A 25,570-nucleotide genomic window follows, 5' to 3' on the forward strand; every position below is an offset into this window, starting at 1 on the left:
TTTAAACTTGGATTTTTATTTTTTTCTTCCCTGCGATGATTTAAATTTAGATTTTGAAAAAAATAGATTTGCCTATTGTCCTATTCGACATGTACTCTCGTTTTCGCAAATCTTATTACGGATGCGAGAATAGCACCGCGTTGTTAACTATTCCAAAGTTTCTACATTGCGGTCCTCTCGCGGTCATTGATTGCTCGCGACAAAACGAATCCGTTAAAACTGCTACCGTGGATGTGAGAATAGAGTTTGAGTGCAGGGAAAATATACCGGCGAATACTACCGCCTATTGTCTTATCTTGCACGATCGGGTTGTGGAATATAATCCATTGACTAATGTAGTCCGCAAAATTACATAGGTCAGCAAATATCCCCTCCATTGCATATGAAGAAAAATATAAAAGATTGATATGTTTGACGATCGACATCAGTCTGCGATCGGATCTTGTCATCATGGCTGCGCCAACGTTTGTGGATCTGCAAGGATTTATCGTTGGGAAAAATTTTATCGTGAAGGAAGCTGAGGTTTTGAGAAAAGGATCCATACATTCTCATTACATTTTTACATGTCCGGTACCATGGCACATGCTCACAAAATCTGAGAGATGCCAGGTTTTATGGCTGATTAAAAATCACCATGGATTATCATGGAATGATGGACACGTTTCATATTGAAAGTCGAAACGTTTAATCACGACGGTGGTGATGGGTGTAACGGAGGAGGATGATGCGTCACCTCTCGTTAAAGGATACGGAAAACGGCAATGGCTGGCCGATATACTGGACAATGATGCGAGAAACGAAGTGATTATCGAAACTTTGGATGCAGACTATGAGGATATAGCTTCTTTAAATAAGTTAGATGTTAAGAATATTATGCGTTGTGAAAATCATGTAAAAAATTGCGCTCTACAAAATGTATTTAGAGAGATTAATATTTATAATTGGTGATTGAAACATCATGATGATGATTCTTCGAATCCATATTTATAATAAATTGATGATGCGATATATTTTTATCGTCTTTCTTATTCTCTCCGTTCCTTCCTCATGCCTATCTATGTACGCGCAGTATCGTGTTTCCGTACGTGACACAGCTGCCACATATATTGTATTTCGATACTACATTGTGATACATTGTAATACATTTAAATATTTGTTTGATAATTGAATATAGTTTCGCGTTTGATTTTTGTTTAACGGGCGTTGATTTTCGTTCGATGACCGTTCAATTACCGTTCGTTTCCGTTCGACGACCGTTCATTTCTGTTCGATAATCGTTCATTTCCGTTCGACGACCGTTCATTTCCATTCGATAGCAGTTCGACGATCGTTCGTTTCCGTTCAATTACCGTTCGTTTCCGTTCAACAGTCGTTTATTTCCGTTCGACGGTCGTTCGTTTCCGTTTGACGATTGTTTGATGGCTGTTCAATTACCGTTCGACGGTCGTTCGATGACCGTTCGTTTCCGTTTAATTACCTTTCGTTTCCGTTTGACGACCGTTCGATGATCATTCGTTTCCGTTCAACAGTCGTTTATTTCCGTTCGATGGTCGTTTGATAGCCGTTCATTTCCGTTCGATAACCATTTGATCAGGGTTGACACATTATATAGTGCTAATTTGCATGGGAACATGCATACTTTTGTCTTACAACGCGTTTTTGGTAAAGCTGTAACGGAGCACCTTTCCCGACACCGCGGATCGGCTCGTCGGAGTCAGGATTCAGGAGAAGGGGAGGCTCAGACTCGCAGAACTACACGTGTACGGTTTAACAGAAAATTTATTTATTCAGATTATAAATCAGGGTTTATTAGAATAAGCAGGCAAGGCTCCGGATAATGAGCCGCGCGAGAATAAAATCCAAAAAAAACTTAAACTACGGATTATGTACATGCCTTATTTTAGTAATTAATTACAAAGGGTCGCGCCTAAATCTAGAAAAGTATTTATAAAGCGGTTGGTGCTCAAACACCACATAACGCGTACGACTTCTTCACGGGTACGAACGCGGAAGAGAAAACCCACGGGTGGTCGCGTGCAACGAGGCACGGACGCAGGCCTAGCAGGGTCTCAACCGAAGTCGGCTGAGGACAGGAGCACCCGTCTTCAGGGTGACGTACACGGGTGCCCCGTGGTACGCCGGGATACTGGACGTCTGTACGGTGCAACCGACCGGGCCCGGTAGCAACCAGGCTCTAGACCAGGGGAATTAATCAGGGCCCCAAAGTAAAACTCGCAATTCGGTGCGGTGCGAGGCGAGCGATACGTTAGGCAGCTGCGAAAAGAAAAAGGAGAGTCAGCTAGGGATCTAGGTTAGTGGAGACCAACTTTATTAACAACAGGTCGTCGCTCGAGAAGCCGTGAAAACGGCTGGTATTCCGAGGGCGGGCGGTCGGTGTCCAAAGACCCGGGGTGATGGTTGTCCTCCAGTGTCGAAGATACGGCGCTCGTCCAGGAGCCGTGGGCAACGGCTATCGTCCGGGAGCCGTGGAAGCGGCTAATCCTCCAATGCCGTGGATACGGCGCTTGTCCAGGAGCTGTGAAAACGACTATTCGGGGCGCGAGGTTGAGAACCGGACCGTTCCGGGCGTCGGTTGCAACCGACCGAGTACGGGAGCGCCCGTACCCTGGATCGGATCGTCCTTGGCTCGACAGGAACTCCTGGTTATTGGGTTCACCCGACCGGGCACGGTAGAGACCGTGCTCTGAACCAGGGAGCGAGGATAGGAGCTCGGTAGGCTTCGATTGCCCAGGGTGCGCCCTGTGGCTTCGAGCGTCCCGAGAGTCGGAACAGGAATAGGTAGCGATCTGCCGGAGCGGCCGCCTTATATACCCGGCTGTTACCTCCCCGCGATATCCCCACGCGGTCATGCGCGTAGCGGTGGGGTAGGCCGTGATCCTCAAACAGCGGCTCCTAATCCGCGGCTCGGTTGAGGTGCTCAATCGGCGGCGCTTGGCGCCAAATTGGCGCAGCGCAGTCTTAGTAACGGCCTTGTCGTTACAAAGCGATAATAATACGTCCCTATTCTAAAGTTTCGTATTGAGACATTTGTCTGCTCACAAAGTCGCGATATGATAATATTATATTATACCACGCCGAGTTACGTGGGACCGCGCGTACTTTTGTCTCACGACGCGTTTTTGGCATGGTGATAATGCGGCATCTCTATAAAATCCCGTGCCGGGACCTCGTTGCCGCATCAGAAAGTTTCAGAGAGTGCGCGAGAGTGCAAAGTGTGTCACGAGTGTGTTTTTAACAATATAACAATGGATCATTTTTAGATAAAGATTGGAAAACAAAATTATTAGATATATTTTGCATCGTCGTGTTAAACATGACTTTTTCATGGAACGTAAGTAGTGTTTTGTGATTATTTTATGAAAAATTGTGAAAAATTTTGTATTTTTTTAAATAAATATTTTTTGTAGTTCCAGGATGAGGTTCAAATACCAGGTTTTGTAAATATACGCCACCGCCAGTGGGTGCGGGCGGTGCGCCAGGCAAGAAAGGAGGATTTCTCCTACATGTGGGGCGACACCACGGAGAGTCGCCATCGCCAGTAGATGATATTTTTGACCTGCGACGGCTCTTCGGGGAAGAGCCATATGATATTATTATAGAAGAGGAAGAAAATTGGGAGCAAGAAGAATGGAATATTGGAGAAGAGGAGCAGGAGAAAGATGTGGTGGAGAATAGGGAGCTGGAGGATAAGGAATGGATAGACAGATGTAAGTATTTTTTGTAAATCTGATCATAACTATGCTTGTATTAATCCAATATCCTTTTTCTGTTACAGGAGCGGCTCCCCCAGACCCGGCGCACCGCCCCCCCAAATTAATTTTATATATTTTATTATATTTTATTATGTCATTAGATATTTTATTATATTTTATTATATCATTATATATTTTATTATATTTTATTATATCATTATATTTTATATTTTAAACTTTATTCTTTATTCTTAATTTTAAGTACACACACACATACGCGCGCGCGCGCGCACACACACACACACACACACAAATTGTAAAATACACACATTTTTAATAAATTTTATATTTTAATTTAAAAAAAAATGTGATTATTTACACGCCTCTCCTTGCGTTCTCATCCCTACATCTCTCTCGCGCTAGTTATAAGTATCGCGATGTCTTCGTTGCGCCAATTGTAAGTTTCTTTCATACACGCTATCGTAGCGCTGTCCTTCTCACACCACCGTCTTCTTTCCGCGGATCCCCCTTCACCTCGCGGACCCCCTTGTCAATCACTCGCGCCGCGGATCGCCCTTCCCCGCGCATGACGTCACCCCCGCGCGCCGCGGTTCCTCCTTTCCCGTGCGTGACGTCACTCCCCCCCCGCACCGCGGTTCCCCTCGCGCCTCACCCTCCCTGAGAGGACCTGAGTTAAATAAATTTGTCTCTATGTATTGGGCGCCCGAAGTCGTCTCGAAATCCTATTCGAATTATGTAAAATGTAGCGCGTGAAAGATGAGACGGGGCCGACAAGGGATGGAAAGAGACATGAGCTTTACGATAGAAAATCACCGCTCGCCTCATGCCTACCGCCGCGTGATTTGCCATCATTAATGACACAAAAGCAGAACGATAGATAGGCTCTTGTCTAACTCTCATGTCCATCTCATGTGAATAGTTCGGATATGATCCATAGCCCGGACATGAACCATAGCTCAGACACGAACCATAGCTCAGATACGAACCATGTATTATTATCGACTGTAATGGATGTAGTTGACGTCCACTTTGTCAGGCGGCGCATTAGCACAATGTGCTCGTTAAAGCGAGGTGGCCGGTCTCAGGTTTCTCTCTGGTTTAAGGATTACAGAATAAAGAGTTTGTTCGTAATTACACGTGTAGTTCTGCGAGCCTGAGCCTCCCCTTCTCTCGAACCCTGACACCGGCGAGCTGATCTGCGGCGTCGGGAAAAGTGCTCCGTTATAATTTATATATCTCAATGAAAAAAATCGTGCGGCGGTAATGGAAAGTGGATTTAAAAGGTGAAAATGCCATTGGCAGAAATATTTCAAAAAATTTGGTTGAACCCTACAATAAATTTATGAAATTGACCAAAATAGAAATTTATAAGCCATTCTATTACAAATTACTCGAAAGCCTGACGTTCTGAGGAAATTCTGCGGTCAGATTCGTTTTCAACGTAACAAAATCTATCAGATTCACTTATTCTACTTTTTATAACTGAATTTCGCAGGCCTGTGTTATTATACAATTTAAAAAATAAGTAAAAATTATTATATATAAAAAAATGATGAGTTTTTATATTTTAAATTAAGATTTAAATTTATTTTACTTAAAAATCGGAATTATCATTGCCATTTTAATGAAAAATGTACAATAGATAGAAACACATTGAAGTAATTACAAAGTATTTATTCGTTCTAAAATCCATTCTAAAATTCTCTTTTGTTAATATAAATCATAAAAAAATGAAATAATCTTTGATTAAATTAGATTGTATTATATATTAATAGATATCTTTTCCATTTATGTATTAATAACATTCTTAATTGGTACTCAAATGCAATAAATTTTTTAAAACTTCATTGTCGTTCATGATATCACATACTTAAGTCCATAACGCAGTTGGCATCATTCCTTCTACCGTAACAGCGGCAGGTTTTAAATCTTCATTGCATAAAAAATGTAATGGAAAATCGACCAAGTGACCCTAAACGACATTCTTTTAATATAAAAAAACAAACGATACATAAGTATTTTAAAGATTTACTTACCTTAATATTTTCCACTATTTCTTGTGCTAATAATGGTTCAGATAATGAGATAGGTATTTTATCTTGATATTGTTTCAGCATAGATAAATTAACTACTTTATCAGTGGGAATACACTGAAATACTTCTTCGTATATTTCTGTATTTTGTTTGCTTCTAGCGCACCATATGTCCTTGTAAAAGGATTTAATAATAGCGTCATCGATGTTGATATCTTCTTTAGTTTTTAATAGTCCCAAATGTTCGCGGAATAATTGTTTTCTTAAAGAAGAAGCAAATTTGCCACAAAGAAAAGGTATATTATTCATGCATCCATCTTCAAATTCTTGATCCTGTTTACAATTATAACTTTTATTAATTTATACCGATATATGAAGAAGATACAGAACGAAATGTGATAAAATTAACAACTCGTTTCATCAAATATTATAACATAAAAATAACAAAATATTATAACAATATAGATCAAAGATATATATATTAAATGTAACATCAAATCTAAGGTTACGTTCCAAAACGCAAGTAACCGAGGAAAATTTTACTCGATAGCTGATTTGAACCAATCGGAAACGCTTAAAAGAATTTCGGAAGGCTAGCGAGTAAAGTTTTCCTCGGAGAGTACGTTTTGGAACGTACCCTAAATAAATATTAAAATGTTCTGTTGCAAAATTCGCGTGTGTATATATATTATTATATAAAATAAATAAAAATAATCAACTCTCACATATCGATAATTTATATGTAAAAATAATGTTTTTGCTATTAGGAAAAAAAGTATAATTGTTTGGAATTTACTATTGATAAAAGTCATTATTCAGTAAACACGGTTTATTAAAATAATATAACATAGTAGTAAATAAATATCTAGAAGTGCCATTCTAACAAAAACTCAAGTTTTTTATAGCAATTAACAAAATTATATAAATCATAAAAATAAAATGTACGTAAATTTTTAGGAGAAGAGCAAGTCTTTATTAAAAAATATTTACTGAAAATTAGGGGTGACCTTACCAATTATCAAAATAATGTTGATGTGAAATCCTGCTTTGTTTGGAGAAAATCATATAAATCTATCTCATCTAGAATTGTATATTTTTAATTTTATATCGAAATGATGAGCAATATCATGTCTCTTATATTTGATACTTAAAGCTGAGCAATATTTAAAATTTATCGGAGAACACTCGCTCTTTTTTTTCATAATATATTTTAAAATGATTGAAATCAATGAGATCATCTTTAATATTCAATGTTACCAATATTATATACAGGGTGTTGAAAAATTAAGTGCCATAAATTTGTGTGATGAAAGAAGGAATCAATATAAGCATTTTAAGTATAGGAACCGTGGGTCGGCGACGCTTACTTACGGCGTGACAAGGGTTTAATTAAATTGTCACAATGTCTGCAATACAATGATTTTATTCGGTTAATTTTAGATGTTTATAATAAATGTTCGAAATTACGACCGCCAACGTTCCGACAAAAATCAGAACGACTTTACGGCTGAAGCACGCAATCATCTGACAGAGACTTTTGGCAACAGATGGATCGGGCGGGGTGGACCTGTGGGCCTGCAAGGTCACCAGATTTGACGCCTCTCGATTTCTACTTCTGGTGCAATGAAAAATATGATTTATTCCGAACCGGTTGAATCCGAGGAGGATCTGGTCGCTCGTATCGTTGAGGCGTCTGAAACTATCCGACAAACTCCTGGAATATTCCAAAGAACGCGGGAATCATTGCTCCGTCGTTCTGATTTTTGTCGGAACGTTTGCGGTCGTAATTTCGAACATTTATTATAAACTTCTAAAATTAACCGAATAAAATCATTGTATTGCAGACATTGTGAAAATTTAATTAAACCCTTGTCACGCCGTAACTAAGCGTCGCCGACCCACGGTTCCTATACTTAAAATGCTTATATTGATTCCTTCTTTCATCACACAAATTTATGGCACTTAATTTTTCAACACCCTGTATATACAGGGTGGGGCATTTATCTTGAGACATCGAAATATCTCGTAAAGTCTAAAAGATACGAAAAAATGTTTCAGACAAAAATTGTATGGTTTCAATGGGGACATAAGATTGTGTCATTAGTTTGATGTTGAAGAGCCATCTGAAGGTTACATAAAGGTCATCTCCAACTTTTTAAATGGGACACCCTATATGTTTTTGCATATTCCTGTAGCTCATCTCGAGAGCTTTCCAAAACACTATAATTAAGTTAGTTTTCATTAAGTACTTTCCGAGTTATGAGGCTTGAAATTATTTCTTAATTTTACATAAACCATAAAATACCTAGTAAAATATTAATTTTTCGGTTCTTACCTTAATGCTTTTATGTACAAAATAATGAGAGAAATCAATTGGTGTAAAGAAAACACATAGTTATTTTTAAGAAAAAATAATTAATTGTTAGTTGCAAATTACATATTTTTTCTTAAAAATAACTGTGTTTTCTTTCCACCAATTAGTTCCTCTCATTATTTTGTACATAAAAGCATTAAGGTAAGATAATCGAAAAATAAATATTTTACTAGATATTTTATAGTTTGTGTAAAATTAAAAAATGATTTCAAGCCTCATAACTTGGAAACTACTTAATGAAAACTAACTTAATTATAGTGTTTTGGAAAGCTCTCGAGATGAGCTACAAGAATATGCAAAAGCATATAGGGTGTCCCATTTAAAAAGTTGGAGATGACCTTTATGTAACCTTCAGGTGGCTCTTCAAGATCAAACTAATAACACCATCTTATGTCCCCCTTGAAACCATACAATTTTTGTCTGAAACATTTTTTCGTATCTTTTAGACTTTACGAGATATTTCGATGTCTCAAGATAAATGCCCCACCCTGTATATATATATATATATATATATATATATATATATATATATATATATATATATATATATATATATATACAGAATTAGGAAAAAGTCTGGATCCCCCTAAATATTTCGAAAAATATGCTTTTTAAAAAAATGTTTCATACAAAAATTATATATAGGGTTTTATGTGGCGCATTACACAACAACATTATTATGATCTCGAATAGCGTTGTCAAGGTTATGTGAAGGTCAGTTTCAATTTTTTAAATAGAACCTCCTTTTCATTGCATATTCTTGTAGCTTACCTCAAGAGCTTTCCAAAACACTATAATAAATTATTTTTCCATGAAGTACTTTTCGAGTTATGAGGCTTGAAATCATTTAATTTTACATAAACCATAAAATATCTTGTAAAATATTCATTTTCCGATTATCTTACTTTAATATTTTTATGTACAAAATAATGAGAGGGATCAATTAGTGTAAAGAAAACACATAGTTGTTTCTAAAAAAAAATATGTAATTTGCAATTAACAATTCCATATTTTTTCTTAAAAACAACTGTATGTTTTCTTTACACTAATTGATTCCTCTCATTATTTTGTGCATAAAAGTTTTAAAATAAGGTAATTGAAAAATGAATATTTTACAAGATATTTTATGGTTTATGTAAAATTAAAATTATGTAAAATTAAGAAATGATTTCAAGCCTCATAATTCGAAAAGTACTTCATGAAAAAATAATCTATTATAGTGACAACGCTATTCGAGGTCATAATAATGTTGCTATGTAATGCGCCACATAAAACCTTATAACTTTTGTATGAAACATTTTTTTTTAAAATGCGTATTTTTCGAAATATTAAAGGATATCCAGACTTTTTCCTAATCCTGTGTATATATATATATATATATATATATATATATATATATATATATAGTATAATATTATACATACACATATTCACTATTTATATTACATATACATTCGAAAAATTGTCCACTCATATCTTGTATGGTTGAAAGATTATACGACTTGCTTTTTTGTAATGAGGATACAAGATGAAATAAGGCTATGGTAATGATAAGTACATATACTTACACGAATTATTACGGCTATTTCGCTGTCTCTTGTAGCAACCATACTTCTATCATTTATATTAGCTGATCCACAGATTACTGTGTTATCATCTATTATTATTAGTTTGCTGTGAACATAGATAAGTTCTGTTATCATTGTACCATTTAACATGGAATGTGTCCTCAAACCATGGAATGTAATGTATTCACTAGGATCTTCTATACCTGCTTCTATAAGTTGATTTAGAATAGCATCCTTTCCCCTGTCATTAAATAAAATAGAAAAAAATTTATATGTACAGGATGTTTCATAAGTGGTAGGCAAAATTTCAGGAATGGATTCCTTATGCTTAGAGAAGGAAAAAAAGTTAATCAATATAGGTCCAGAAATGATTAGTTTTCAAGTTATTAAGATTTTGGACAATTAGAGGAAATGTTCAATATGTCCACCTCCTGTCGCAATACAAGCCTATCAATCGTTGTTGTGAGACGCGTTAAATGATACTAAACTTGAAAAATGTTTCAGTGCTCTTGACACACGTACGGCAGAGTGTTCGTGTATACATGAAAAAAGTATGGAATTGTAAACAAGAATAAGAATAATCCACCGCACTAACATAAACATACGCCGCCGAACTTGAAAAACATTGTTGATGCCTGTAAAAGGACTTCTAAGATGAGAAATGAGACAAAATTTTGTATTACAAAAATCTTAATAACTCAAAAACTAATCATTTACGGATCTATGTTAATTAACTTTTTTTTCTTCTCTAAGCATGAGGAATCCATTCCTGAAATTTTCCCCACCACTTATAAAATACCTTGTACACTATATTTTTTAATTAATTGTTTCGAAGAAAAAATATGTAATTGTTAATTGCAAATTACATATTTTTTCTTCGAAACAACTATGCATTTTCTTTACATCAATTGATTCCTCTCATTATTTTGTACATAAAAGTGTTAAGGTAAAATAATCGAAAAATGAATTTTTACTAGCTATTTTAGGATTTATGTAAAAGTTAAGAAATTATTTCAAGCCTCATAACTCGAAAAGTACTCAATGAAAAAATATTTTATTATAGTGTTTTGAAAAGCTCTTAAGTAACTACAAGAACTTTTTTTGGCAACAGATAACCCTGTAGTGCAATCTCTGATTGGTCTGCGCTTAATAGTATACTAAATGTTCATAACATAAAATGCACATAATTCTTTTTGCTGAACTAGCTGCACTAGTTTAGAATTTATTTTTTCTTACTCCATTAAAAGGAAAAGGATAAACTCTGAATTGTACAGTACAATTAGTTCAGCTACAAGAAACAGATTTTTTGTTTTTTTTTTTTCAATATGTGGCCACCAATGATGTTCGCAAAGAAACAAAATATAGCAAAAAGTGTTTCGACTCATTAAATACTGCGAAGTCTTTATCTTTTGTGTAAGACACGCACGTATGCATACACAATGTGCAAAATCCGACCAGCAATCTCCATGTGATACACATTAGACACTAAAGTGTTATTTAAAAACATAATACAAAGTTGATTTTAAAACCATGTAAAAAAAAATCAAAAAAAGATTTAAAAAAAATTGTTCTTACATTTTTTTGAGGAAAAAATTTTTTATCAAGTTGCAAAATATATCAAAAATATGTAATTTTAAGGAAAAAACTGTGTCCCTATTTAAAGCATGTAAGATAAAAAATTTTTAAATATTATTGATAGTGCGTTAAAATTGCAACTTCAGATTACAAAATGCTTTTTAATTTATTGTCTATGATTTTCTGTCGAATTTCAGCAATTTGGAAAAATAGACCTATTTTTAGCATATAAAGTGTTCTTTCTTTTGTTTTTTAGGTAGTGTACATATAAATAACTAAAGTTTTTTCACATGCGATCATATTTGATAATATGAATTATAGTAAAATATATCAAAAATTTGATTAATTTTGAATTAATATTTAGCCCATCTGTTACTGCGCGTAATTTATCATTAGACACTATTGTGTTTTCTGACTGTACCTCGATATAGAAGCATAATTCCAATGTGTTATCGCCCGTAATGCTGTTCCGCTTGGTCCCCCAACTTCTCCTTCAAAACCTGGTAATAAAGGCATTACGACAAATACCCTGAACACCGACCCTTCTCTATGCGCTCTCAAGATTCTTTTTAATAATGTCTCACCAATTCGATTTTTTACATTACTTTTATCCATGGAGGCAAGCGTTATAAAAAATTGATTTTCTATGTATATATACCTACAAAACTATGTAGATTAATAAAATGTAACAAAAAATATGATGAAATGCAAAATCTTACCTTTCAGCTTTACTGATGGCGTGGATATAAGCTTCTTGTATGCTCTGCTCTACAGTTTCCGGATCAAGGAAACCAGTCGACCAAGAACTCACTGATCGCAATACTTGACACTTGACATTGTACTTATTTACTTCTTTGATAAATGGAGCATAACTCCTACAATGTTTGTATGATTTTGGTAGTAAGTAAGGATAACATGGATTTTGATTTGCTTTTTCTAACTATAACAAATATTTTATCAATATACTATTTCTTCAATATATCTAAGAATTTAAGTATGTATATTACTAAGTGTCATGTACTTTGGCAGCATTCCAACGTTGTATAAAATGTCTGGCTACATCCCTAGCAGCAGAATTCTGCACTAAAATTCCTATATCGTGCCATGGCATTCTCGGAGTAGTAGTTCTATCTATCAGATCTTGATATGGTTTTTCAAGATCGTTAAAATCTTTAACAATGAAATTTGTATAATCTTTACCAAGCCACAATTTTGTAGTAGGTTTTAAATTGCAGACATAATCTACTGTATCTTCAGATTGCGATATCTCTTCACTAAATTAAAACAAATTATATTATGTAATTAAAACAAAAAGAAAAGTTAAATAATAACTAAATAATTAAATAATAATAAAGAATGATCAGTACTTATCAACATCTTCATTGGCACCTTCTTCGTGAGAACTATACATTATATCAATTAATTCCTGTCTTTTTTCTCGTACGGTGTTTTTCACTTTATCGACAGTTGTTTTCGCCATATCAAATATATTTTTTCTTTGTAATTCGGGAGTATTACATTTTACATTATTTTCTTTTTCTTGCAACATAAAAAATGAATTATCTATTAACAAATCTGTTGATGTTTGAACCTTTTGTGTTTTGTTATCCATATGTATCATTGGTCTATAAAAATAAATAAAATTAACTATATTATTTTTAATTATAATTCATATTTATAATAATTGTAATAACACTTACAACAGAGGCATGGATCTCGCGGTTACCATAGCAATAGTATTCGTTGCGATCGCTAGTGATAGTAATACGTGTTTATCTGTATTACAAGTTGATACCTTTTTACTGCTAGTATTAGTTAACTTATCTTTCGAAGGAATGTAAATACTCGATTGATGAATGGATTCTACAATTAAGATGGAATAATATAGATGAACGATACAGAGCAAATGAATTATGTGGGTTGGTTTGTATAAAATCTTTACTTGTTTCAAAATCAAATTAATTAAACATTGAATAATACAAGAAGCGAATATATTAGAAAAAATTTAAAAAATATTTACCTAAATCTATCAATCTATGTTCACTATTATCCCATCTACCATAACATAAATCGATACCACCAAGAAACGCTAGAGATTGATCAACGACTACGATTTTTTCATGATGAGCCCAAAGAAAAACGCCCGCTCTTGCATGATTTGGATGTCTCAAGACTTTTATATTTTCAGGGCATTGTTCCACAAGTCTTTGTTTGCTGTAGTAACTATTTATACCTAAAGCAACTTCAATTTCTTTATATATCAATATGAATATCTTGACACCTTCAAACTAAAACAAAAGTGCGAAAAATTTTTTATATATTAAATATAAATATTTTTTGTTTTGTACACATATAATTTAATAATATGTGACATAATTATAATATGATTGCAATAATTTAATTAATTCTTTAAAAACATAATTAAACAACTTTTAAATAATTTTCTTTACAATTAATTAGTATTACGTTTACTATAATTATATATTTACAATATTTGTACTTTGAAGAAAATATTATAATTATACTCACTGCTTTTCTTTGTAAAATTTTATCTAACCGCCAATAATCTCCATTATGCATTGGTCTTTTCATATGAATTTCTGGTGAAAGCCACCAATCTGCAATAAAAATTTCCTCTTTGGCGTTTTCTAATGCATCAGCCACAGCAGTCATATAATCGGCTCCATCCACAAACCAAGTTGCAAATATAGATGAACGATACGGAGCAAATGAATTATGTGGGTTTGTTTGTATAAAATCTTTACCTGTTTCAAAATCAAACTAATTAAACATAGAATGATCAAAGTTAAGTATAAAGTTATTTATTGCTTTGTTCAATTTTACCTTCTCTGTTACTAATTTCTTGTATAAACTCCATCCATTCCTTAGCTTTTCGTTTTGTCCAACATTTGATAACTATGTGCCTACTCAAATTTGCAATCTGTATTCCACTTCGTGAACCTGTACTATATATTCCAAAACTGATCCCAAAACCATTATCCATCAAAATAACAGATTTTATTTTTCCATCTCGAGTAAGATATGCCACAAAAGTTTCTTTAACGATGAGATGTCTCTTATGCCATTTGCCACAAAGTGAGGTGCACAGATAATTGCATTTGATACAGAAGCCACATTCAAACAAACCACAAAAATTACATCTGGTTTTAGCACCTGATCCAGTCCGTTTCAAAATTGTACCTTCTTTCCCTTTCATTCCTAAGTCTATCACGAAAGACAAACGTGAAATATCCAAAAAATTGATCTGTAAAGAATAATGGTGAAATGCTTCTTTAGAATTCTTTGAAATGATTTAGCTGATTAATTAAAACATACTTACAGTCTCAGGATGACGTCTGTATATTTCTATGTTAAGTAAATTATATAAATAATCTTCTAATTCCCTTTTTCTATGATTTAACTGTTCATAAGGTACTAAAATGTCAGGCTTATTAGGAAATCTATAAAAATATTTAAAATATATTTTTCATTAAATATAAATATAAATATATAAATATAAATATACATATATATATATATATAATTTTTTTATACTTTTCATTTTTACCTTGGCAAAGCATTTTTTTGTCTTCCTTTTTTTTCATTCTTAGTTCCAAGATTCTTTATGCTATTTCTCCTCTCTCTATGACTTTTTGTAGGGAAAGGTATATTCAAACTAGCACGATATATTTTCAATTGATTATGCAAATATTGAATATGTTTGTATCGCTTTTTAATAATCCAGACAAAAGGTCCATGTTTAAATTCTATAGTATATAGATTTGGATTCAAAGGATGTGTAGTCACACTGCGTTCATTATTTATAATTTTTACTTGTATTTTTTCACCAGGAATAAACACATTATAATTTTGACTTTTAAAGTTTAAATTATGTATAACACTGAAGGGTACCATGCCACAAGTTTCTAATAATATAAGAAAAAAGAATATAAGGATTAACGAAACATACTGATTTTTAAAAAAGAATATAAAAAGAATATAAGGATTAATAAAACATAATGATTTTTAAAACAATGAAAATTAAATGAAAATAAAATAAAAATATATGAATGTAAATGAAGAGTATATATGTTTTTATATTATATTGTGTGAATTTTAGTAATAAAGTGAGTAGGAAATTAGATTTTTTAGTAAATAAATACATCATATGACTAAAAAAAGTTACAGATTAAATTTAATAATGTTAAAAAGACAAAAAATATAAATGGAAAATGTATATGAAAGTAGATGTTTTAGTAGTATATATACATACCTTCTTTATTATCTGTACATTCTATTTTTTCTTTAGAAATTTGTATTGTCTTTCCATTCTCATCAACTATTATTTCTAATGAATCAGGTATCTCCAAAGTGTCGTCATATTCAGAATCTTGTGATGTTGTACAAGTTATATCTTTAGACGCAACCTCAACCAATTCAATAGACATTTTGATAAATTTTTCTATAAAATTTTCTATAAAAAACATATTCTTTTCTAAATATTAATAAAATATATATTAATAAAATATATATAAAATATGAGAGGAAGGTGATTTTATAAATTTTATTTTACATAATAATAATTATAAATTTGATTTTGGAATATTTAGACAAAAATTAAACATTCTAATATATTAATTAAAAATTCTAATATAGTAATTAAAGGTCTAAAAGCAGCAAAGTAAATCTTAGATATTGTCTCATACACACACACACATACATACACACGCAGACTTTCTGAATTTCTCACTAAATATAAAAATAATATAAAAAGTTTTTCTTTAAACTTTTTAAAAAAATTTATAAAAAGTTTTATATATATGAGAGATCTTAATATATATATATATATATATATATATATATATATATATATATATATATTAAGAAATTTACAGTTTCTTTCTCTTTCTCTTTGTGTGTGTGTGTGTGTGTGTGTATAAATCTATAAAATCTATAAAAATATGTAGGAGAATAATTTGCTTTACAATTTACATATACTTACAATAAAACACAATTCTAGTCTACAATCTCAATATAGTATGTGTACATAACTGATATATCTTTTTCTTAAATACTTGCACCAAAACGCACCGTTAAAATAATAAAGAATTATCACTGTTTTTTTCTTTCTCATCACTTAATTCAAGTAACGATTATTATCACAATTACTGCGGTTATATTATATGCACAGTTATATAAAATACGTAAACTAAATATTATTTAGCGATAAATATTATTTACGATGAAAAATCTCAAGTTTAGAAGAAATAAAAGAAAGGTTAAGAAATGTTACCGACTTCAACTACATATGCTTGTGATTTCCAGATATTCTACCATTTATCAGTAAGTATTGTGCCGAACCCGAATCGCGTTGACGGAATTACCCGAAGCCCGAAGCACTCCGAAGTCAGTGAGACATATATGTATATAATATCCTTGCGAATCTAAAGCCTCCGTTACAATGATTCTCGAGTGTATTACAATTCAATCGTACAGTCATATCGATAGTCCAGCTTCAGATGGTTATTTTCTTATTTCTGTATTATTTTCGATCGCAAAGCTGTCGTAATCCCTCGAATAGGAATTGAATCTATTCATTTTACTGTAACTATGACTGTTTTGCAACCGAAATTATCACCTCAAGCGATCATCGATACGACTGTACAACTGAATTCTAGATACACTCGAGAGTCATTGTAGCGGAGGCTTTATGTTTTCTTGTTATATCTATCTTTTGTTTATGACTTTTGTATTTTTATGAATTACGTAGATTATACGATTACGTGATGATTCACCATGCGATGACGATATGATTAACTGCCTACTGTGATTCGCATCACATCAACATCAATAATATATTCTTTCTACATTTTCTTATATTTTACACACACACACACACACATATATATATATATATATATATATATATATATATATAATAAAAATATATTGGATATATTTTTTCTGAATATTTGAAATTTGTATGCGATATATTAATTAGTATAAGTGTACTATAAATGTAAAAAAACCGTTTTTTTTTCTAATGAAAAAGATATACAGGATGTCCCATTTTAATGACCCACCCTAAATAACTTTCTTATTTTTAATTTTAGAAAAAGATGTTTTAGACAAAAGCTGTATGGCTTCGAGGGGGACATAAGATGGGACATAATAGTACCATTGGTTTCACCTTGAAGAGTTTGAAGGTCATATTAAAGTCACCTTCAATTTCTTAAATGGGACCTACATTTTTTCATTACATATTCTTGTAGCTTATTTCGAGAGCTTTCCAAAACACTATAATAAAATATTTTTTCGTTGAGTACTTTTCAAGTTATGAGGCTTGAAATCATTTCTTAATTTTACATAAACCGTAATATATCTAGTAAAATGTTCATTTTTCGATTATCTTGCCTTAATACTTTTATGTACAAAATAATGAGAAGAATCGATTGGTCTAAAAAAAACACATAATTGTTTTAGAGAAAAAATATGTAATTTGCAATTAATAATTACATATTTTTTCTCAAAAATAACTGTTTTTTCTTTACACCAATCAATTTCTCTTCATTATTTTGTGTATAAATGTATTAAGGTCAGATAATCGAAAAGTGAATATTTTACAAGATTTTACGATTTATGTAAAATTAAAAAATTATTTCAAGCCTTATAACTCGAAAAGTACTCAATGAAAAAATACTTTGTTATAGTGTTTTGAAAAGCTCTTAAGGCAAGCTATAAGAATATGCAAAAGTATATAGGGTGTTCCATTTAAAAAGTTGGAGGTGACCTTCAGGTGAAATTAGTGGCACCATCTTATGTCGCCCTCGAAGCCATACAATTTTTGTCTGAAATTTAGAGACACTTTCTAGTAAAACTTTTCCTTATGGAGATATTCGACTGTGTCCAGACTTTTTTAACACCGTGTACACACACACATACACACACACACACACACACACACACACACACACACACACACACAAAGTGTTTCTTAAAAATAAGTGCGAAAAATTTTAAGAGATAATTCTTTGTCGAAAATTAAGAGAGGTTTTTCATATAAGCATATAATTCTACAACATTAACTAACATTCTCTCTCTCTGTGGAGTTACACTTTTCCAAAAATGGGGATAAAAATTAGATCTTTATTTTTTTTTCAAATTTGGAACAAGTTAAAGAAATGAAATTAGGTGGATATTTTCTACTAGTAAAAAGTATTTATTAATATTTTGTTCAGTTTCCCATATTGTTATAAGGGGATGAAATTAGCAACCCCTATTCAATTTTTTATTAGAACTTTCTAATGGGCCAGAATATAATCATCTAAAAATATGTATTAAAAAATTTGATTTATTTAGAAACTTTTTTATTTTTTTCATAAATTTAGTAGTTTTCAAGAAAAAAAATAAAATACATTATCGTGCACAGTATGATGCTAATAACATAGATTTCGAATTATGGGAAATAAAATTTTAAAATAAAAATAAAATTAGAGTAAGTATTGGAAAAATTGAAAAAGGAAAACAAAATTATAATAAAAACCTAAAAAATAAAAACAATTTTTATCTCCATTTTTAGAGGAGTGTAACTTCACAGAAAGGGATGTAGGAATATGTTTATTTGAAAAATCTTCCTTAATTTTCGACAAAGAATCATCTCTTAAAATTTTTCGCACTTATTAAGAAACACCTTGTATACCTACAGTACAGAATATTACAGCAATATTATTAATATTGTTGTTAACGTTGCAATAACATTTCAATATTGTTGTAACCCAAACAGTATCAAGTCAACTGTTAGTTGACTGTCAGTCGGTAGAAAAAGTCTAAAGTCGGCTTCAAAGTCAGACTGAATATCAACTTATAGTCGACTGTCAGTCAGCTAATAAGTCGACTTAGAAGTCAATTTTATGGCCATTATAAGTCAATTTTCAATCAATTTAATGTCATGTGCATTAACTACTACATTTTTATTTTAATGTCATTTCTCAAAAACTCGATCGATTTAATGTTCTCTGTATACAAATACATATATGATGGAATTAAAAAAAAATTAACCGTCTGCTGTTAATTACATGGAGCTCTGGAGCTCCTTGCAAAAGCTATAGGAAATGCGGCTATAATATCGCTCTTTAATTGATAAGCCGTGATTCGTAGGACCTGTGTCACAGCCTTATATTCTGTCTTAGATGAATCCCACTTTCGGGTTAGGCATTTTCCTTTTCGCCACCTAGAGGCGAGGCGTGAAGCTCGTGGAAGTATGAATATTTCTATTTATTCATTAGATATTTTTGATAACTACTTAGTGAATATACACTCACACAAAAAACAGGCCACTAAATTTTAGCAAAATTTTTTAATATCTTTTAATAGCAACAAGTCAGCAAAAAATCATCATATTAATATGAAATAAAGTTCAAATTAAACACTTCTCTTAAAAACTAAAAAAATCACAAATTTGAGTTTCACAAAAAATGTTTTACAAAATAACGAACTGCTACAGATAAACTTTGAGAAATAGAAAACAAATTCTTTTTTAAACTGCTGCATTGCTTAGGAAAATCGGCTTCCTGGTGCAAATACTTTAATTATATAATATTGTTACATATAATACAATTAAAGAATAATAAAATTAAATCAACCAAGTCTTTAAAAATGCGTACTTTAATTGAAAATGTCTAATTTAATCGATTTATTGCTGTGCCGAAAGGTGACTTTAAATTTTCTGAAAATGATCGACCTTAAGTCGACTTATAGTCGATAAGTTGAAGTCGACAATATAAACCGTACTAGAAATAGTTGACTAAAGGTCGACTTAAAAAGACGACTTCAAGTTGATTAAAATATGTCGACTATCAGTCGACAAATAGCCATTCGTGCTGTATGGGAAGTTTTAGCGAGACATAATTATTTTTCCAAAAGAAAATATTGTTTCCTAAGAGTCTTATATAAAAAATATAACATATTGCTCATAGTATGTATTCGTTTAATTATGTATTCGCAGTTTTTATTAAACTGAAATATTTTACATATATTGTATAAATATTTTTTAATACATATATTTTGATGTGATTGATTTTTATTATATTTTATTTTAATATATTTTGTATAAGTATTTGAATTATTGGAATCATATAGAAATCAAACATTATCATAAAAATGAAACATTTCTATAATATAAAAAAAAAGAATTTTAAACCGTATTTGTATTACATTTTTAAAGTAAAATAAAATAGACAAATAAAACATGATTTTTGTAAGAAAAAAGACAAAATATAAAAAATTAGTTTGTAAAGACAAACTCATTATGTTGCACACTCCATTGCAACTAAATAAATATGTGCAATCAATAAGCTATTATTAAACATCGAGCTATGATTATGTGATGAAGAACGTTTGTATGAATTTATAGTGTGTAAATGTAGGTAATAAAAACTTGCACATCACATGGCATTTTGCTTTCTCTTTGACATAGATTTCGAGAAACATATCATTATAAAGTCGATAATGTATTATTCTATTGATTGATATTTTACTGAAAGTCGGCTAAAAAATGAAGAAAATGACACACGTGACCTAATTACTTTCATGATATGATTATGTTATAAAATGGGTATATTAATATATTAATACACGAACACACGCATACGTACACACACACACGCGCGCGTGCGCACGCACGCACGCACGCACACGAATATACATATTATATATATATATATATATATATATATATATATATATATATATACAGGGTGTCCTAGATCACCCGTACCCCCCTTTTCTTTCAAAAACTAAGCATTTTAGAGAAAAACGTTTTGCGACAAAAATTATATGGTTTTGAGGGGAACATAAGATGGTGTCATTGGTTTGACCTTGGATGCCTTCGTTAAGGTCAGGTCAAGGACATCTTTAATTTCTTAAATAAAACCACTTATTTTTTATTACATATTCTTATAGCTTATGTTGAGAGCTTTCCAAAACACTATAATAAAGTATTTTTTCATTGAGTACTTTTCGATTTATGAGGCTTAAAATAATAAGCTTAATTTTACATAAACTATAAAATATCTAGTAAAATATTTATTTTTAGATTATCTTACCTTAATACTTTTATGTACAAAATAATGAGAGGAATCAATTGGTGTAAAAAAAATATATAATTGTTCCGAAGAAAAAATATGTAATTTGCAATTAACAATTACATATTTTTTTCTTAAAAACAACTGTGTGTTTTCTTTACACCAATTGATTCCTCTCATTATTTTGTACATAAAAGTATTAAGTTAAAATAATAAAAAAATGAATATTTTACTAGATATTTTATGGTTTATGTAGAATTGAAAAATTATTTTAAGCCTCATAATTCGAAAAGTACTCAATGAAAAAATACTTTATTATAGTGTTTTGGAAAGCTCTCGACATAAGCTATAAGAATATGGAATAAAAAATAGGTAATTCCATTTAAGAAATTAAAGGTGTCCTTGACCTGACCTTAACGATGCCATCCAAGATCAAACCAATGACACCATCTTATGTTTCGAAAACGTTTTTCTCTAAAATGCTTAGTTTTTGAAAGAAAAGGGGTGTATGGGTGGTTTAGGACACCCTGTGTGTGTATATATATATATATATATATATATATATATATATATATATATATATATAAAATACATTCAATTCTTTTTAAATCACGATATAAAAAAAAAACAAAATATATATCTATATACAGAGAATATATATCTATATACATATACAGAGTAGACCATTTTAGTTAATACACGCAAATATCTCAGAAACACTGCATTAAATCGAAAAATGTTTCAGATATAAGTTGTATGGATTGAAGGGGGACATAAGATGGTATCATTGATATGACTTTGAGTGGCGTTGTCAAGATGAGGGCGAGGTTACTTTGGATTTTTTAAATGGAACTCCCTATTTTTTATTACATATTCTCGTAGTTTACCTCGAGAGCTTTTCAAAACTATAATGAAATATTTTTTCATTAAGTACTTTTCGAGTTATGAGGCTTGAAATAATTTTTTAATTTTACATAAACTGTAAAATATCTTGTAAAATATTTATTTTTCGATTATCTTACCCTAATACTTTTATGCATAAAATAATGTGAGGAATCAATTTGGTATAAAGAAAAAACATAGTTGTTTTTGAGAAAAAATATGTAATTGTTAATTACAAATTACATATTTTTTCTCCGAAACAATCCTGTATATGTATATATAGGAAGACCCATTTAAAGCATTACAAGCCATTATTTATAAAAATATGCATTATATTATAGCAAAACGTATTTTAGAGAAAAGATGTTTGAAGAAAAAAAGGAGATATTAGTTTAATCTTAAGCGTATATATGAAAATCATATAAAGTTTAATTTAATTTTTTTAAATGGAACCTAATTTTTTTTTATATAAATCGGCTTATAATATTTGGTATAAGGGGTTAAAAAGTAGGATTACTAAAAATTAAATATATATGGTTAGATTCCTCCATATCTTTGGTGCCATAATGTAAAAGTAAATTCCAATAATATTTTTAGCGGAGAATATGAGAAAAATAGTTAAAAAAATCTACGATCAATAGATATTATTAAACAATATTAATGTTAGTGTAATGAATATGTAATTTCATGACACTGTACATAGACTATGTACGTTTTTGACATTGTTTACCTTTCTTATATTGAAATCAAATGGAACAATATAATGATTGAGTTCTATGTTGTTAATATTTTTTACGACAGTGAAAATTATTATATTTTTACAACTTGAAAAGGGATGTTGTTGAGGCACGTACTTTTCAAGACGAGCCAAATTAGTTATAATAAATCAGAATAGATTTGGGTTAGATTATATTACTATCTAAATTACATAAATTAAAGAAAACAAGCAACAAAGAAAAATATCTTATTTATCTATTATAATATTATGTAAAATGGAGAAAAAGGAATTATTTCTAGGAAATAAATAATAATAAATAATGTTATATTATATATTCAATTACTATATATTTTAACTAATATTTTTTAAAAACATTTTATAATAGTAATAAAAATGTGTGAAAAAAATTAATATTCTATTATATTCTTTTACGTGTATCTAATAAGTAAATTAATCCTTCTGAAAATATTATATCGTGTTTTGACGATTATTTATAAATCAGAGTCTAAACCTTTTAAAATTCTTGGAAATATATTTGCCGGATATCTCTTTATTGGAATTATATCTCTGTTTCTTCGATCATTGTTTCGAATTATTTTTCGAAGTTTTGGTCAATATATATTTATTTATTTATGCGTTTTTATACAAACTATTTTATTCTATTAGATATTTTTTTATTATTAATTGAACAAAATATTTATATTTTTAATTTATATTAAATATTAATTTAAAGCTTATTATTATTTATTTAATTATTTTCCCAAGGATTTAACAAACATTAAAAATATTTTTAAATATAATGTAAATAATGAATTTTTAATATATTTTTTATTGCACGCGTTCAACGTTTTATTTTTAATCATGCAGATTTTATATGTTTCCCGGAATATTTTCTTAATAATAAACTTTATTAATAATAAACTAATAAATAATAATAATGTATAATTATAAAATAAATATTTCAATACATAATATACAGAGTTGAAATAAATCAATATTATAAACTTATATTTGTGCATTAAAATTATTGAAACTTGTTGCGCATACCATATATGTGGCACTTTTATAGATTAAATTTAAATAAAAAACTAACAAGATTTTTATGATAAAAAATAATGCATAAATATACATTTAATCACATTTATATTACAAATTCATATATTTATTCATTTATTTACTTCATTCACATTAAGAATGAAAAAACTTTCTCGACGGTTATATAATCAATAATGTATTAAAAAGTAAAGCAAATATTGCATAAATCGATTAAAATCCGGATTAAGCAATTAAATGCATTATTAGATCAATTAAATCGTGATGTCGAAAAACTTGATTGTTATTGTGTATATGATGTGTGTGATTAGATTTTTCGTTGGAGGCATGTCGTCTTAAAAATTTTGAATTTCTTATTATTTGACCTTAGATTTAAATATTATTATTCATTGTTTGCTTTAGACTTCAAAACTAAAAGTTAAGTTTATAAAAAATTAATGTGACGCATACATCTTAAGTTTCTGTTAAATCACAATCATTTATTGCATAAATAATCGTTTTTATATCATTATTGTAAAAAAAAATAATTTGCATAATATATTAAAAATTATTAAACAAATGCATTTTAAACGAATTTATTTTGTAAAATAAATTTGAATTTTTATGTAAAAAATAGTCAAATTTTAAATTAATACATTAATTAAGTTTTATATTTAAAAAATGATAAATGATTTGAATCGATTCGTATAGAAAATATCTTCCGAAAGAGTGTTCTCTTTATAGTATATTATCTGGTCTTATTCCGTATACTGAAATCCTTTCTCTTTAATTTGTGGTTACAGACTTTTCTTTTATTTCATGCTAGGTCGTATTAAATTGAAACTATTCCATGATCTATACACTCAGAAGTTGACATTTCATTTTAAAAAAATGATTTAAAATAATACTTTCTAAATGAAGCAAAAGTAATGTGCTTCATGTACAGAAAACCAATATCGATTTTTTAAATAAGTATTAATTCAGAATCTCTATTCTAATTAATTATACTAATTACTTATACTATTAATCTGAGGAATATCGATTTATATATTTATCTACTGATCAATAATAATTATAATTGTAAAAAATATAGTTGTAATAAATTGGTATTTAGAAAGCGAGTAAAAAATCCGGTACGTTTAGATTAGTTGATTTAATAGAAATAATGAATATTATATAACAATACCGAAATATCATAAAATAAATTGAATTTAAATAGTATAATACAAAGTATAATATAATTTAAATTATCATTGCAAAGAATCATCATGCATGCCGTCCATTCACTGCCATAAAAATAAGTTTTTTCGTAGTTTTCATGATCTACTTTTCGTTTAATGTTTTTCATTGGCGATAGTAACGACATCAATGAGTATAGCAAGGTTGATAGGCAGCAATGATGGAGATAGTGATGGTAGTGGTGGTAGTGATGGTAGTAATAGTGGTGATGGTGGTGATCGCGTGGTTCTACCACATTCGGGCGAAAGGGAAAATCTGATCGAATGAATTTTTTTTCTCCCGAACGTTGGCAACCGACATTTTTGAAACGGCTGATGTTTGAGCGGACTTGCA

The 25,570-nt window shown here is 30.3% G+C and overlaps 1 protein-coding gene across 2 annotated transcripts; it reads right to left on the minus strand.

The window, feature by feature from the left end:
* Window positions 1-5,490: 5,490 nt before the first annotated feature.
* Window positions 5,491-16,922, minus strand: LOC105254432 (phospholipase D2). Of its 2 annotated transcripts, XM_011263104.3 has the most exons (15): window positions 16,287-16,910; window positions 15,558-15,758; window positions 14,853-15,210; window positions 14,625-14,745; window positions 14,129-14,549; window positions 13,814-14,049; window positions 13,305-13,572; window positions 12,985-13,147; window positions 12,652-12,909; window positions 12,306-12,558; window positions 12,004-12,224; window positions 11,706-11,942; window positions 9,710-9,950; window positions 5,771-6,100; window positions 5,491-5,706 (listed from the first exon to the last, which is right to left on the minus strand). In XM_011263104.3, the coding sequence occupies exons 2-15, from the start codon at window positions 15,730-15,732 to the stop codon at window positions 5,605-5,607; spliced, it is 3,384 nt and encodes a 1,127-aa protein (XP_011261406.2). In that variant the 5' UTR covers window positions 15,733-15,758; window positions 16,287-16,910; the 3' UTR covers window positions 5,491-5,604. The 2 variants fall into 2 exon arrangements, with proteins under 2 accessions (XP_011261406.2, XP_011261408.2); XM_011263106.3 differs by lacking the exons at window positions 5,491-5,706; window positions 5,771-6,100 and having other exon boundaries at window positions 9,710-9,815; window positions 9,913-9,950; window positions 16,287-16,922.
* Window positions 16,923-25,570: the final 8,648 nt, after the last annotated feature.

Source organism: Camponotus floridanus, unplaced genomic scaffold, assembly GCF_003227725.1.
Source record: "Camponotus floridanus strain SB8 unplaced genomic scaffold, Cflo_v7.5 scaffold153, whole genome shotgun sequence".
Lineage (NCBI taxonomy): Eukaryota > Metazoa > Arthropoda > Insecta > Hymenoptera > Formicidae > Camponotus > Camponotus floridanus.

Coding starts and splice junctions, on each gene's coding strand:
- LOC105254432 (XM_011263104.3), bottom strand. CDS start 15,732: ATGTCTATTGAATTGGTTGAGGTTGCGTCTAAAGATATAACTTGTACA. Junction 15,211..15,557: donor ATGTACAGATAATAAAGAAG/GTATGTATATAT, acceptor TTATATTATTAG/AAACTTGTGGCATGGTACCC. Junction 9,951..11,705: donor AATTATGCTTCTATATCGAG/GTACAGTCAGAA, acceptor ATTTAATGACAG/GGGAAAGGATGCTATTCTAA.